The 17,020-nt window shown below is 46.5% G+C and overlaps 1 protein-coding gene across 2 annotated transcripts in view; it reads left to right on the forward strand.

Moving 5' to 3' along the window:
- Window positions 1-17,020, forward strand: part of ARHGAP10 (Rho GTPase activating protein 10) — a 704,315-nt gene that overhangs the window by 198,205 nt on the left and 489,090 nt on the right. The window contains exon 4 of one of the 2 annotated variants that reach the window (XM_082261305.1): window positions 14,159-14,230. In XM_082261305.1, the coding sequence (XP_082117431.1) occupies window positions 14,159-14,230 (72 nt within the window). Of the gene's footprint in view, window positions 1-14,158; window positions 14,236-17,020 lie in introns of those variants that run through there. The other variant, XM_082261306.1, reaches the window with a different exon arrangement.

A 17,020-nucleotide genomic window follows, 5' to 3' on the forward strand; every position in this document is an offset into this window, starting at 1 on the left:
GACAGCTTTTTTTCTCCAGTGTTTCTGTGAGATCTTCAAGCAAGAAAGCTGAACTGGGCGACGGGCTGGATGTTGAGATCCGGTGGTCACCCCAGTTCAGCCTACGAGCGCGTGCAGGCCATAGCTCCGCGCTGGGTCGGCCGCGACAAAGTCCCATTAAAGGACTGACCCCGCGAGTTAAAGGTCTCGCTGAAACGCCAAAGACCATGAGTCACGGCGTCCATATCGGTCGACAGCCCTCCCGCCCCGGTGGAGAGGGGTACTGTCAGGAGTTGGTGCCCGCCTGGTTCCGGTATGGTGAGTAGTATGTTCCCCCTTTTCCCCTGACGGGTCTGGTGGTGAACGCGGGCCCCTCTCTGTATGGTAAGATAGAGTCCCTCTCTATCCTATAAATGACACAGATCCTCCTACTTTGAGTGTGATTTTATGTGCAAAAAGCCAGGAGGCTTGGTTTGGGAGCTAACAATCTAATTGTATACATGTTAAAAAGATTATAATCTGTGGCATTCTGGGAATCTTACGGTGATAAGAATAAGCTACCTACCAGTCAGAAGCCACGGACATGTAGACTGCCTTCCTAATCAGATCTCCAGCTATTAGCAGGCCTCCCGAATGGCCATGCGGTCCGCCAGGGCCGGTACCGCCAACCACGCCAAATCCCCATGCAGAGAGAGTGTTGTGTGCCCTGCAGCACACCGCTATTCAGTACAGGCCGCCGCCATTTTTTTTTTGCTGGATCGCACGAGCCGCCATTTTGGCGTAGCCTCGTGTCTCCAGCATGGGGGCGGCCATGTTTGAGGTGATCCAAACACCTCGTGGAGCTAGGGGAGGCGCCGGAAGGCGTGCAGAGGGGCGGAGCCGCCTCCTTTCTTCCTGGGCAGCCAGCCAAAAGACTTCCTGTTTGTCAAGACAGCGCTGTAACCTGTTGCAGTTAAACTCTGAGCATCAAGTGGTGAGCCTGGGGGTCTATCTCTCTCTCTCTCTCTCGATCGATAGGGATCCCTAGCAGGTAACACTAAGGGGCTTTTTGTGGCGCTGGGGGTCTGAAAAAAAAAAAAAAAAGTTTTTTATTTTTGAATTATATTATCCAGGAAGTGACTGGAATTATCATGGACCCTGCCACACATATTCCCCCACCTGTTTCCCTCGAGGGGGCCACGGGACCCGCCGGTGCACAGAGTGTAGAGTCATTTACAGCAATTTTGGAGTCTATGGTGGCTCGGGTGGAGGCGGCCTGTCAGGGACGGGGGTCAAGGAAGCGACCCCCGCCTACCCCTATACTATCTGACACCTCTGACTCTGATTCAGAGATGGTCACTGCAGTTGCAGGTTCCTCTGCAAAGGCTGTTATCCCAGGTAAAGCCCCCTCAGACAGTGAGGAGGACGCTTCTTCTCCTGCTATAATTCAGGAAGAAGCATTGGTGGACGCACTAGTTGTGGCAGTGCAGGAAACCTTAAAACTTGAGGCTTTACCAGCAGAGGCAACTGAAACAGAGATTCCTTTTGGTACTAATAAGCCCATCAAAACGGTGAAGGTTTTTCCTGTACCCAAATGTTTCGGTAATCCGATTAAAGGAGAATGGGAGCATTCTAAACGTACCTTTACTATTTCCAAGCGTATTGCTAGACGCTATCCGTTTGAGGAATCCATCATTAAGAAATGGACGGTACCACCAGTGGTGGATCCACCTATTTCCAGGCTGAATAAAGCCACGGTTATCCCAGTGGAGGACACTTCGTCCTTAAAGGATCCGGTGGATCGAAAGATGGAAGCAGAGTCCCGCACCATCTTCTCTCTGATAGGGTCAGCATTTAGACCAGTAATTGTTATTGGTCTAGTTTCCCAGACACTTACGGAATGGGCGAAAATGGTACGCCAAGACCTTAGGGGAAAAGATATTCCCCAGGAGACATCTGATTTGATGGAACAGATTATACAAGGGCTACAGTTTATCTGTGACGCAGCCTTGGACACTACTCCCTTATTAGGGCATGCATCTATGTCAGCGGTGATCCTCAGACGTGTGCTGTGGTTAAAATGCTGGTCAGCTGACCTAGGTTCCAAAAAGACCTTGACAAATCTCCCTTTTCAGGGGAATCGTCTATTTGGGGCCAACCTAGATGAAATCATCAAGGATGCCACTGGAGGCAAGAGCACTTTTTTGCCACAGGCTGCTAAAGCTAAGGGACCTCGCAACAAGCGAGGACCTTTCTTTACCGCCCATAAAGGGCGCCCGGCTGGTACTAGCGGGAAAGGCAAGACTCCTCCAGGAGGGTTCAAGAAGGGCTGGTCGGACAAGCAGAGGACCAACCCAGCCAAACCCGAAGCAAAGGAGTACACAGCCTGAAGGTGCGCCCCCACCCGGTTTCAGGGTGGGGGGACGTTTTCACCGGTATTCAGGACATTAGATCGAGCTTCAACCACTACTACCGGTGCGATTCTTCCCTTCCAACATTTAAGTACTACAGGAAGCGGTAGTTACCGTTCCCTGAATAGATCTTTTCCTTTACCTTTTCCTAAGATTAGTCCCTATACCTCACAGGAATCGGATCTGGTTGACCAGATAGGCCAAGTAGCCTCTAGTCGGGTGACTTCGGTCCCTGAGGTTCAACCAGAAAAGATCACCCTTCCTGATAACAATCAGGTATCTGATAAATGTGTGGGAATAGAAAACGACCAGACTTTCTCGGATGGTCGGGGCCAGATACCTCTAGGGACGCCTGGTTCAGATTCTATCAGCGCCAGTGGTCCTAGAAATTCTAGGCTGGCCTCCTCAAGCCGGCCTGGCCGACTTGGACATGCTAGTCGCAGACGTTCCGTGGGAACTTCGTCTCAGGGAGTGTCTGTGGTCTCAAGGACCAATTTACCATCATGCTTTACAGTCACTGGGTTTAATGGCCTGGCCATTGAGACCCAAGTACTGAAGGACAGAGGTTTGTCTACTTCAGTCATTCCTACCCTTATTAAAGCAAGGAAAGCGACTTCCAGCAAGGTCTATTATCACACATGGAAGACTTATATTGCGTGGTGCGAATCTTTAGGATTTCCTCCACGTACCTATTCGGTGACTCGAATATTGGCCTTTTTGCAACAAGGGGTTGAGCAGAAGCTAGCCTTGAGCACCATCAAGGGTCAAGTTTCAGCATTAGCAATCTTCTTTCAGAAACCTTTAGCTACCAAGTCCTTGGTGCGGAATTTCATCCAGGGGGTGCGGCTCCTGGCTCCTCCAGTCCGCGCGCCCTTACCGCCCTGGGATCTTAATTTGGTTTTGTCGGTTCTACAGAAACCTCCCTTTGAAAACATCAGGGAGATTCCCTTGCTTACTTTATCCCAGAAGGTGGCCTTCTTGGTGGCTATTACTTCTGCTCGCAGGGTGTCAGAACTGGCTGCATTATCATGCCAGTCCCCATACCTAGTGATTCATAGGGATAAGGTAGTACTTCACCCTAAGCCATCTTTTCTTCCTAAGGTGGTTTCAGATTTTCATCTGAATGAAGATATTGTACTACCTTCCTTGTGTCCTCAGCCCAAGCATCATCGGGAACATGCGTTGCATTCCTTAGATGTGGTTCGGGCAATCAGGGTATACCTGAAAGCTACGGAATCATTCCGTAAGACGGATTCACTTTTTGTGATCACGGATGGCCCCAGAAAGGGTTTGCCTGCATCTGCCGCGACCATTGCCAAATGGATTAGACAAACGGTGGTACAGGCTTATTCTATTAAGGGTCAGAGTCCTCCGTTCCCTGTTAGGGCGCACTCCACTCGAGCGCTCAGTACTTCCTGGGCCTTTCGCCATCAGGCGTCAGTGGTCCAGGTATGTAAGGCGGCCACCTGGTCGTCGGTACATACCTTTACAAAATTCTATAAAATTGATGTGACGGCATCGGCGGATGCCTCATTTGGCCGCAAGGTTTTGCAGGCCGCAATTTGAGGAGACCGGTGGTCTACCTCGAGGGTTTTTTTCTGTTTGAAAAAAATTTTTCTCTTTTTTGTTGAGTCTCATCATTAAGGATGAGCATTGTAAACTTCTAGTTGGCACCGGTTGGGCCTTCTAGATTGGGATTTGATTTCCATTTTCCCACCCCTCATTTGTGATACTGCTCTGGGACGTCCCGAAGGTGGTGTATCACCGAGGACTACGTCTGTCAATGAGCGCTAGAGAAAAATGGATTTTTGTAAAATCTTACCGTAAAATCCTTTTCTCTTAGCTCATTGACAGACGTAGTCCCCGCCCCTCTGTTTTTGAGTTGGGTTGGGTAAAAATCTCTAAAGACTGCTTTTTCACATAACTGATTTGCTGAGGCAGAGAGAGAGAGGATATACCCTCTGGGACTGCCCCTAGGGTGTGGCCAGAGCTTTTTAATTTCCTGTCTAGTCCTGCTCCTGTGGAGGCAACATAACCCGAAGGTGGTGTATCACCGAGGACTACGTCTGTCAATGAGCTAAGAGAAAAGGGTTTTACGGTAAGATTTTACAAAAATCCATTTTTTCGGAAAGTAGACACCCTAAGCTATTTGCAGAGAGGCATGTTGAGTGTTTTGCAGATCTCACTTTTTGTCACAAAGTTTTGGAAATTGAAAAAAGAGGAAACAAAATGCATTTTTATGTTTTTTTTCTTCATTTTCCAAAATAAATGAGCGCTGCAAAATACTCGCTATGCCTCTCAACAAACAGCTTGGAGTGTCTACTTTGCAAAATGGGGTCATTTGGGGGGGGGGGGGGGGTTGTGCTATCTTGGCACATTATAGCCTTCAAAACTGTGATAGGTAGTAAGGAGTGAAATCAACAATTTACGCCCTTAGAAGGCCTGAAGGTGGGGATTGGTTTTCGGGGTCCTCTTCACGGCTAGGCTGCCAAAAAGTCTCACACATGGGGTATCCCTGTACTCAGGAGAAGCGGCAGAATGTATTTTGGGGTGTCATTCCACATAAACCCATGGCATGGGTGAGCAATATATCATTTAGTGACAACTTTGTGTAAGAAAAAAAAAAATAAATAATTTTCCCGAAACTTGAGGCAAAATATAAACTATTCAATGGACTCACCATGCCTCTCAGCTAATAGCCTATTGTCTAATTTGCAAAATGGGTTCATTTAGGGGGGTTTTGTGCTATCTTGAAATTTCAGGGCCTCTGAAACTGTGACAGGTAGTGCGGAAGTAAAATGCACAATTTAGGCCATTAGAAAACCTGAAGGCGGTGATTGGTTTTCGGAGTCTCATACACAGCTAGGCTCCCAAAAAGTCTCACACATGTGGTATCCCTGTACTCGGAAGAAGCAGCAAATTGTATTTTGGGGTGTCATTTCACATATTATACCCACGGCATACGTGAGCAATATATCATTTAGTGACAACTTTGTGTAAAAAAACAAAAACAAATTGTTACCTTACCGAAACTTAGGGCAAAATATAAAATATTCCATGGACTCAATATGCTTCTCAGCAAATGGCTTTGGGTGTCTACTTTTCAAAAGGAGGTCATTTGGGGGGTGTTTGAACTGTTCCCGGCATTTTATGCTCACCACTCTTCTAACCACTTGAAAACCAAGCCTTTTCTGTGACTTTTTGTTTTCATGTAAACAAATTTTTTTTTTTTACTAGAAAATTACTTTGAACCCCCCAAACATTATATATTTTTTTAAAGCAGAGGCCCTACAGAACAAAATGGTGGATGTTGCAAATTTTTTTGTCACACAGTATTTGCGCACAGATTTTCGAAACGCAATTTCTGCGAAAAAAATTGATTTTGTTAAAAAATGTGATGCACAAATACACTATATAATTCCAAATTGTTTGGTAAAATTTAAAAGATGATCTTATGCCAAGTACATAAATGCCAAACATGAGATGCTTTAAAAATTGCGCACGCCTGTGCAGCGGCAACAAACTACGTACATTTTTAAAAGCTTTTAAAAGTCTTTACAGGTTACCACTTTAGACTTACAAAGGAGGTCTACTGCAAGAATTACTGCCCTCGACCTGGCATTTGCGGCGATACCTCACATGCATGCTGAAATTGTGGTTTACATATAACACTAGACAAGTGTTTTTCAACCTTTTTTCAACCAAGGCACCCTTTACAATCTGGCAAAATCTCGAGTCACACCAACCAAAAAATGTCGAAAAATTTCAATTGTTACTTACGTAAATGAGATACTTGAGCCAAAAAGACCCCCAAATCTCTCCTTTTACTTTTAAAAGCAAAAAAAAAAAAAAGCAATCACCAATTTTTACGTAATATAAATATACATAAGATATGTGGGTTTTAAATACTGTATTATCAATAATGGAAACTGCACGCAGAATACAGCATAAAAAAAAGTGCAGTTTCCATTATCAATAATGCAGCATTTAAAACCCCCATATCTTATATTACATTTAAAAAAAAAAATGATTGCTTTTTTTTGCTTTTAAAAGTTATCACCATTTTTTTTATGTAATATAAATATACATAAGATATTTGGGTTTTAAATGCTGTATTTTTCTTAATGGAAACTGCACTTCTTTTTTTATGTTGTATTCAGCTTGCACCTGCACTGCAACCAAACAGAAGCAGATGTGCAAGCGGAATACAACATAAAAAAGAAGTGCAGTTTCCATTATCAATAATATTTATAGTATTTAAATTTATAGTATTTAAAACCCATGTATATTTATATTAAAAAAAATAAAATAAAAATTGGTGAAAGCAATAACCGGTAAAGTTAATGACGGTCCATCCATGTAATTCTCATGTAATTTCATAACTCATGAAGCCAGAGTTACTGAAGAGCCGCCTGTTATTCCTCTTCACTGTTGGAACTTGAAAAGCGCACCAGCAGCAGATCCCGGGACCCGCGGCTCTCACCTCCCAGCAAGCACTTGCCGATCCTCTTATAGCAACCGATGACGTCATCGGTTGGCTCAACGTGGTCAGGAGGCCCGCGCAGCTTCCGGAGCACATGTGGCAGCGGGAAGGGAATTTACCCGTCCCTTCTGCCATAATCAAATGGAAAACAGTTTTTCTTATAAGATTGCTGCGACTTTTCGAGCAAGCACGGGGGGGGGGGGGGGGGGGGCTTGATTTTTTTTTTTTTTTGTTATTTTGACACCTTTTCCTTTTCATTTTTTTTTTTTTAAAATCATTTTTATTGTTATCACAGTGAATTTATATATCCCCTATGATAGCAATCTGTAGTGACAGGTACTTTTTTTTTTTTTTTTTTTTTTTTAAATTGGGGTCTTTTAGACGCTAGATCTCTCCTCCAACCTTAACGCATCTGACCACACCATAATTGGTGTGATAAAATGCTTTCCCAATTTCCCAATGGCGCTGATTATTTCTGGCGAAACAGAAGTCATGAAATGCTCGTAGCTTCCGGTATCTTAGGCGATAGAGATGATTGGAGCCGTTCTTGTCTCCAATCAGTTCTATGGTTAGATAATTGAACCACCGGCTGCACTCTCGGGTTAACCGGTGGGACAGGAGAGCCCGAGAAAAAGCGCGGAAGGGGGCAGAAGGCGCTGCTTATAAAAGCAGTCTAGCGACCAATTATCTGCTAGGATTGCCTTTACATGTAAGCCGACCGCTGGCTGTAAAAAGCGATACCAAGATGATGCCTAAATCTGCAGGCATCATCCTGGTATAACCACTCAAAGTCCAGCAACGTACCAGTCATTGCTGGTCCTTGTTTGGCATATAGTGTAGGTTTTTTTTTTTTTTTTTTCATGCAGCCTGTAGGCTGAATGAAAAAAAGAGAACCTAACCGAAATCACCACAGGAAAATTGTGTAGTATACACACCATTAACCGCCCAACAACCAAACCCACTTATTTAATGGTGGGTATACATGACAATATTCCATGTATACCTAAAAGGTATTTTAACTGCAGTGGTGAAATCAACCTACCACAGCGCTGCCATCAGAGGTATCCATATTTGCTGAGCGCAAACACTGTTTGTGTCCGAATAATCAATAAAATCAGTGTTGCAGCCGACGAGTACCTGCAAGGGAAACAGGTTAAGAAAAGAATGAAAAACAAACAAAGTACAATAAAAGTGCAGTAGGAAAAGTAGAAGAACATAAAAATAACTGACACAACAGCTGTTTTTGGCTTTTTTTATTATATATTTTTTTTAACACTGTTTTTGTGAACTGCAATTTTCCAGCTTGGGGTCTCTCAAAATGTCAATAGCCATCGAACATCTTTCGAGACCCTGTGTTAGTGTGCCCTACACTGTGTTGTGCTGTACCCTACACTAATACTTTACTAGTGTGTGGTAGTGCTCGAAACATTCCCCGATGCAGAGACCAGGTTGGTCAGGACAGGTGGGACAATGATAACGGGTGTCACGCCTAAATCCGCGCCTGCTACAGACACGACATCTTCTTTGGGGGCGTCTTTGGGTAGGGGTACTCAGGAGGACATATGAAAAATGTCTCTCATGTAGCCGGCTCACTGCATCTGGAAGGGGAAGTTGGGCAGGAACACCTCCTGGGTACAGGTAGGCATTGATGATCACTTCCTGGAATTCTAGGAAGAATCCGGTTCGTCCTGACGCCCTGTATAGGACAAAGGCATTCGTTCAGCATAGCCAATTGGAATAAATAAACAGACACATTTTTGTACCAGCGTCTGGCTTCAAGGGCAACTAAATACGGCGCCAAAAGCTGGTCCTTAAGGTCCACCCCTCCCATATTAAGGTTGTAGTCGTGGACACAGAGGGGTTTCTCCATAACGCCAGTTGCCGTAGGAATTTCGATAGTCATGTCTGCGTGAAATGAGAACAGAACGAAAACATCCCTTGTATCCCTCCACTTCACTGCAAGCAATTTGTCCATTTTTTAAGCAGGCTCTCGCCCCCGACTAAGATGGGAATTTACAAGCCGTTGGGGGAAGCCCCGGCGATTAGGTTGCACGGTGCCACATGCGCCAATTTGTAATTCAAGAAGATGACTAAATAGTGGCACGCTTGTGTAAAAGTTGTCCATGTACAAATGGTACCCCTTTCCGGATAAGGGTGACACCAAGTCCCAAACTATCTTGCTGCTGCTCCCTATGTAGTCTGGGCAGTTGGGGGCTCCACAGAGCTATCTTTTACCTCGTAGACCCGGAAACTAACTGTATAGCCTGTGACCCTCTATCTGGCACGCTTGCTGGGGAGATACTGTTTCATAGCAAGGCGGCCAGTAAAATTAATCAGGGACTCGTCAATGCAGACAACTTGTTCGGGGGTAAACAAGGCTGCAAACCGCTGATTGAAGTGGTCTACAAGGGGCCGGATTTTGTGGAGCCAATCATATTCAGGGTCTCCCCAAGTGCGACAGATTTCATTGTCGTTGAAATGCATAAATCGCAGAATTTGCTCGTATCTCGCCCTGGACATGGAGCCAGAGTACACGCGCATATGGTGAATTGGGCTAGTGGACCAATATAGCCGCAAATCACTCTTTTTGGTTATGCCCATGTTAAGGGAAAGGCCCAGAAAGATTTTAAAATCGGGAACCGTTATAGGCTTCCCGGCGAATTGTCTGGGAAGGGGCGAATTTGGGGTAGGCAGCAATGATTTGTTGTGCATATAAATTTGATTGATCCACAATAGATCTGAAAAGATCTTCTGTGAAGAACAGCTCATAAAAATTCAGGGGAGTAAAATTGGCAGTTTCCACGTGGATTCCAGGTTGGCCAGTGAATGGGGGAAGTACGGGCGCTGTAGTATTAGTGGGTTGCCAATTGGGATATGCCAGCACATCAGGGAGGGCACTATGGGCTCTACGGGCCTGTCTTCGAATACGCGGTGGCTGCGGGCCACTACTTGTGCCCAGCTTCAACTGCACTTAATGGGACTCACCACGTCCTAAAGTGATACTGCAGTGCTGGTTGTTCTAGGTCCAGGGTGTACTAGGCCGCTGGCGCTTGCCAGGCCACCAGAAGGATGAGCGGCACTAGTACGGACACTCTGCTCCATACGAGCACCCTGTGATTACTGCACCTCAGGAACTCGGGTACGCCTGGTTCTAACAGGGACCCATCATTCGCCGGAGATATCGGTCAGGAAGCCGCTGCTCACTTCAGGTTCGTATACTGACCCTGATTCTGCCACTGAGGCTTCCCCTTCGCTCTCATCTGACATGGTCAGTATACTGTAAGCCTCTGCACTACTGTACCACCGCTGGGTCATTTTAGTAACTAAATTTACTGGTACAGTAGTGTGACTCGCAGGTAAAAAAAGCTACCAAAAAAAACTGCTAATGCTAGCAGGGATCAGGCCTGACTCTGCTAACACAGCGGTTTTGTGTGTTGTGTTTTTTTGTAAGTGACAGTAATCTATTGATTGCTGCACTTGACTGGGTGGAGTGGGCTGGGCGGAGGGGTTAAACGCAGGTGCTGGCAGGAATCAGTGCTGATCGTGCGAACATAGCATTTTGGGAACCCTAAACTATGGGGACGCTAGTATAGTTCTGATCAGATATTGATCTGTTCAAACACTATACTAGTAATGGAAGTGTATGTGGTAATCAAGGGATTATTTCTAACTATGCGCCGGGGATCTCCGCTAAACCTACTTGGGACAGAAAATAATTTGCTAGCTCTAACTCAAGTCACAATCACACTAATACAAAAATACAGTAAACAACTATATTATCTGTGTATAGTGTGCAATGTGACAGGGGGGAAGGGGTTAACTGGGGGGATCAGGGGGTTAAATCTTTATGGGGGGGGTTGGTGGCGGGTATCCTAATTCTAAAAGGAACGGCCGCAAGCACTAAACCTGGTCACAAGTCACACTTATAGGGGTATATAGGAAAATGCTATATACTGTATACAGTGTGTGTTGTGACAGGGGGTGTAGGGTTGATCGGGGGGGGGATCAGGTGGTTAAATCTTTATTGGGGTGTCTAAGTGTGTGTGGGTGTTCTGGTGCAGTACTCGCAGTTTAGATCTGCTCTCTCTCGATGAATCCAAAAAGGATCATGGGAGGGGAGAGCGGGTCTTTTCTGTTTACATTACACAGGCACAGAACAGTATCTGATTGGCCTGCACCGATCAACAGGTCCAGGCCAAAAATCATTGGCCTGGACCTGTTGACTGATCGGTTCTGGACCCAATCCGACCATCAGCGGTGCCGGGGGTACGTCGCTTTGCCTGCAGGGGGCTGACTGCCGCAGTATATAGTCGTGCGGCAGTCGGCATGTGGTTAAATTCCCTGTGATAACAATAAAAATGAAAATAAATAAATGAAAGAGAAGGTGTCCAAATAAAATAAAAAAGCAAAATAAATAATAATAAAAAAAAAGTTCAAGCACCCCTGTCCTCCCGTGTTTGCGCGCAAAGGCAAAAGCAAGCATCGGTTTGTTGTCATATGTAAACGGCTAGAAAGAAAATCCCCTGTTGGTGGGACTTTGTAGGCACTCAAGTATACGTATACACAGTACTTAAAATTTTTTGTAAGTTTTATTAAGTTTTATTAACAAATTACAAAATAACATAAAAGACGGTAAGTTCAATAAGATACATCACATTGGCAGATAATGAATAACCACACCATTCCAGGGTGATGACCCAACTAGTTTCAGAGTTTTTGCGATAGATACTCCTTCTTCAGGGGGAGACCCTGGGTAGTGGTATTCTCTGCAGTGATGCTTGACACTATAAACTTGCCATGAAGGTATTAAAATCAAGTAGTCACCATGCTCAACCGGATCCACACATTTGTTTTGTAAAGGGTCTAACTGATATGGTATTACCCTTGTTTGTATATTATGTAGAAATGAAACTTGGTTGTGGTATATAATAATCAGCCTCAAACTGCATCAAGAGGAGGCAACTGGAACCCACATGTGGCAAATCCGCTTATGAAGCAGCGGATTAGTGAGCCGACAATATCAGACACCCTCCAGTGTTCACGGCAGGTGAGCAATGCAGCCTATGTAAACAGCTATTACACCATGCATGTGAGGTATCAACGCAAACGTCAGATTGAGGGCAGTAATTCTTGCAGTAGAGTAGACCTCCTCTGTAAATCTAAAGTGGTAACATGTAAATGCTTTTAAATGCTTTTATAAATGTATGTAGTTTATCGCCTCTGCACGGGTGTGCACAATTTTAAAGCATGTCATGTTTGGTATCTATGTACTCAGCATAAAATCATCTTTTATATTTTACCAAACAATTGGGCTATATATATATATATATATATATATATATATATATAGTGTATTTGTGCATTAAATTGAAAAAGTGTTTTTCTCTTTCGTTGATTGACGGACGCAACTCCTAATTCTTCTTAACCATTGGGTTATACTGCCTCCCTACAGAAGTAGGACACTAGGCAGGAAAAAGCTTGTCTATGCCTATGGGCAGTCCCGGGGGGGGGGGGGGGGGGGGGCGTATACACCCACACTCAGCTGTAGGCACTCAGTTTTGTTTTTTTTCTGCCTAGTCTGGAGTAAGAACCTAGTTTCTTGCTGGGATCTCTGGTCCAGGCAATTCTTTTCCTTTTAAATGGATTTTTCCTATCTTTGTTATTTGGTTCCTGTGAGAATCTACTATCAACTGCCGGACTGGGCGACGGACTAGATAATCTAGATCCAGAGGGTCACCCCAGTCTGGCCAGCGAGCACACGCAGGTCTCAGCTCTGCGCACTCTGATGGAGTGGTTGTCTATCAGGGGCAGTGCCCACCCTGTTCCTGGTATGGTAGGTAGCTGTCCCCCCTCTACCTCTGGAGGGTTTTGGGGTGGACGTGGACCCCTCCCTGGGACGGTGGGACCCCTGAGTTCCCCTCCCTTCACCCCCCCCAGCCCTCTAAAAATTTGGTGGTCACTGTGGGTCTTCAGGCCCTCCTCTCATCTGGGTAAGGTTATGAGCTGGCTTTTGCCACATGTTCTTAAGGGGGTCTTGTAGATGTTGCTGACTGGGTTTTTCCTGGTGCACAACGGGGGAGAGGGGGGGGGGGCGGTGAGCAGGGTTCCTGGGGGTTGGTAACTAGGGCAAGGATGTCCTCTGGGCTCCCTGCTGCAGTTGTTGGGCTAGGATAGCAGATGGTTTGGCATCCACAGGTCCGCTCCATATCTGGCCCCAAATTTAGGCCGTGGCTTTGTGGTCTACTGGTCGGGACCTATGTGGGACATCCCCAGTGAGGGTGGCTGAAGCACCAACCCCCCGTTTGGGCATCCGCCCTCCCCTCTGCTGCCCCTGGGTGGTCGTCTCTTCTGAGGCTCACGCCCAGGCAGCTGGGCATCCACAAAAATTGAGGTCGCGGCTTGTGGCCTACTGGCACCTCCCTTGGAAGGGGTAGCGCTGTGGGGGCTGTGTAATTTTTGATGGCAACTATGCTGCCATTATTGTGGAGGGCACCTACTCCTTTTAGCATTGTGGGACCATCAGGATACCCTGCCTGCACATCCACGTCATCGCGGGCAGCCTCCTTTTAACCAGTTGCCGATCAGCTCCTGTATATTTACTGCGGCAGGCTGGCTCGCACAGGCAAAATGATGTCGATCTAGAGCTGGCAGAGGACGGCAGTCTACGGTGTGAGTGGTTTTTTTTTTTCCTTGTTAGTGGTGGCAGCGGGTGCCACCCCCCAACCCCGCCCGCACCAAAGCACTCCACGCTTGCTCATCTGCTCTCTTTCCTGATCGGATGGGCTGCATTATCAGCTAAGGGTCTGGTATGGTATGGATCCCACGTCATTTTAACAAACTATTTTGGTGTGCAGCCCCCCTAAAATACCCATGCCATTTTTTCTCCAATTATTTTAGATTTTTCTTTTTAATGCCGGCAATTCTTTTTACATTCAGCTGTCAGTGGGGAACTCCGCTGACAGCTTATGACTCATTGGTTATTTATAGATGTGGCAGCCAGCTTCTTGGGCCCATTCCTTAGGAACCAGCTATTCACAGTTTGTAAAACAGCAAAAAAAAATGCATGAAAACTGCATGCAAAAATACATCAGAATTGAGTGTTCTAAAATGCAAAACATGCCAGAAAATGCATAACCTGCATAGGTGTGAACCTAGGGTAAATGCAGACGTTTTGTGTTCATAAAAGAAGTCAGACATGCATGCGCTGGGGTATTTCTAGTAGAACTGTTAAGGTGTGTGTGAACATGTATAAAATCAGACTGTTGTCTCCACATTGTAATTATGTTTTTATCTTTGGTGTTACTAGGCATTGAATGTAAATGAAACCTTGATTAAACCCCTGGAGCGATTTCGGAAGGAACAGCTAGGCGCAGCAAAGGTATGGTTTAAAATAATACTTTGTTTTCATGTTGGCTAAACTGACTTTTTTTCTTCCTTTTCTTTTCTGACTTTTCTATCCAACTTCCTCTTGAACACTAATCATTAACCACTTGCCGACTGCCAACAGTAATATTACTGCGGCAGTGCTGCTCCCCTGGGTCCAGCGATGTAGACCTACGTCACTCGACTCCTAGTGACGCGCGCCGGAGTCGTGCTCCCTCTGTGTTTAGACACAGCGGGAGTCAGCCTGAGGAGGAGAGGCGGCAACCGCCGCCTCCCTTCCCCGATCGTCGGGGGAACTGTGAGAAGACCCACCTGCTTATGTGAAAAAAAGAGAAAGCGAAGGCGAATGCGCGAGGTCGCGGAAGATGGCCGCTTAGCTTCCGTGCTCCGCGCCACCAGACACTTACCCTCCACTATTTGAGGCACTGCACGGCTCCAGCGGCGACTCCTCAGCTCCATCGGCCGGCTCACACCATTGGGCACACAGGGGTATGCGCCGATCGTCCCAATGTAACCAGAGGAAGCGGCCCCAGGTGAAATTAACTCCGGCCGGGAAAGGCAAGATGGCGCCCGAACCTCCGGAGCCTGACGACTCCACGCGGCTCTCCTCTTCATCCCTGGTGGACAGCATGCAGCAGTTCCCCGTGGACTTGGTAAGCCCTGCTCCCCCGGACTCAGATGCTCTGCTAGCCAAATTCCGGGCCATCGTTAGGGATGAGATAGCTATTGCATCCCGCAGGCTCTCCTCTGACCTCATGCAGGGGTTGAAGGAGCTTGGGGGCCGCACTAATCAGCTATAACACAGGATGGACTTGACCACAACTGTACTGGAGGGCCATGAGGACGAAGTGGACAGGCTTACTGGGGAACTTAATACCCTCCGTGATAAACTGGAGGATGCTGAAAATAGAGCCCGCAGGGATAATCTCCGGATCCGCGGATTCCCAGAGACTGTCACTGACTTACAGGGCACAGCTACAGCTTTTTTTCAAGAACTGGCTCCTGATATTCCCCTGGAACGCCTGGAATTTGATAGGATTCACAGGTCTCTGGCACCTAAACCTACTGAGGGCCCCCCTCGGGATGTCATTATCAAGTTCCATTACTACCGCACTAAGGAAAGACTCATGCAAGCAGCCAGGGAGCATCCTGATCTCTCTTTCCAGAACTACTCACTCCAACTGTTTGCGGATCTTTCCCCGGTCACCATTGCCAGGCGGCGGTCCCTGAAGCCCTATCTGCAGATCCTGCAGTCCCACAAAATTAAATACCGCTGGGGCTTCCCCTTCAAGCTCTCGTTCACGGTGCAGGGCCGTCAATTCCATGGTACCTCCCTGGCTGATCTGCGTAGCCACTTTCAGGAACTGAATTTGGATCTCCCCTCCTCACAGGCGACACCCAGGTCCTCATCCTCGGCTTCCAAGACGAAACCATCCACGTCTACATCCTCCCCACCTTCCAAGTCGTCTACTCAGGGATCTCATCATGGCTCCCAGGCCGTTCGCTCCCTTCAGGCTCAACGTTTCTATGATGTTCCTATCAAGTGATAACCGCTGAACTCCATTTTTGGGCCCTTTTTTGCCCTCCTTTTTTCTACTTTCCGGGTATATCCCGCCGTTGAATGACTGTTTAGGGGTCTCGGGGACATCTTGTTAGGTTGGGTGCCCCCCCCCTGTGACACCCCTGGGGTACTGGGGGGCTGGGGGTTCGCACTCTGCCCCTGGCTGCACTTTTTGTTCTACGGACAGTGTTGTCCCCTTTTTTCTTTTCTTTTTTTTTTTTTTGTTGTTTTTATTATTATTATTACTTTATCTTTTACCGTTATACCGTGCCATTTTGCACCCACTGGGTATGACTCTCTCTGGTTTTTGATAGTGTATCTCACTTATTCTATTGCAATGTTGTACTATTGAGGGGTCTTTTTTGTATCACCTTATTTTTTTTTTTTTTTTTCTGTTTTTTGGTGCCTTATAATGCTTACCTGATGATCCCTTTCCCTTTTTGATATTATTGAGCTGTCGTCGCTGCAGTGCTAAATTTTTTCTTCTTTTTTATGGGGCCTTTGCGGTGCCTGGGGGTTTGGTACTTTTGTGCCCCCCTGGGTGTCCGCGGAGGCTCTCCTTTATTTTTTTCATGCGGAGGGGTCTGGTGGACCACCGCCCTCCTGTTGTCGGATCTTGTCCAGGATCTTGGTCCTGGCCAACCCCCGACGCATCTGTGGTCCTTCGGGTCCACACTTGGATGCATTTGTGCGTTACCATTTTTGTGCTAATGATATGTTTTTTCATCTTTGTGTCTCTCTGTTTCCCTTCTTTTCCCTGTCTCTCCTTCTTGTGGTTCTCTCCTCTTCCTCTCCGTCTTGTTTTTTTCCCTTCCCAGGTCCTGTGGGGCGGACAATCCAGGGTAAGTTGCTCTTTTTTTGTATTTTTTTTTAAATGACGCTTAACTGGTTATCCCTGAATGTGCAGGGGTTGAACTCCCCCCAAAAGAGGGTTAAAGTTTATCGGTTCCTCCGCCAGAAACATATAGATATAGCATGCCTCCAGGAAACCCATTTTTTCCTCCTCCTCGCACCCCAAATATTTTGATGCCCATTACCCACAGGTATTTCTGGCGACTGGTCTGGCGACTGGACTGGAATAGCAGACCCTGAGGGTAGGTACCTCTTGCTCCAGGGCCTTCTTCAGGACACTGAGGTGACGATTTTGAGCTACTATGCTCCCAACTCTAATCCGGGCCCCTTCCTGTCCCATGTCTGCTCCCTTCTCATGTCCCATGCCAAGGG

The sequence above is a fragment of the Pelophylax lessonae genome, assembly GCF_965119305.1.
Source record: "Pelophylax lessonae genome assembly, chromosome: 1".
Taxonomy (NCBI): Eukaryota; Metazoa; Chordata; class Amphibia; order Anura; family Ranidae; genus Pelophylax; species Pelophylax lessonae.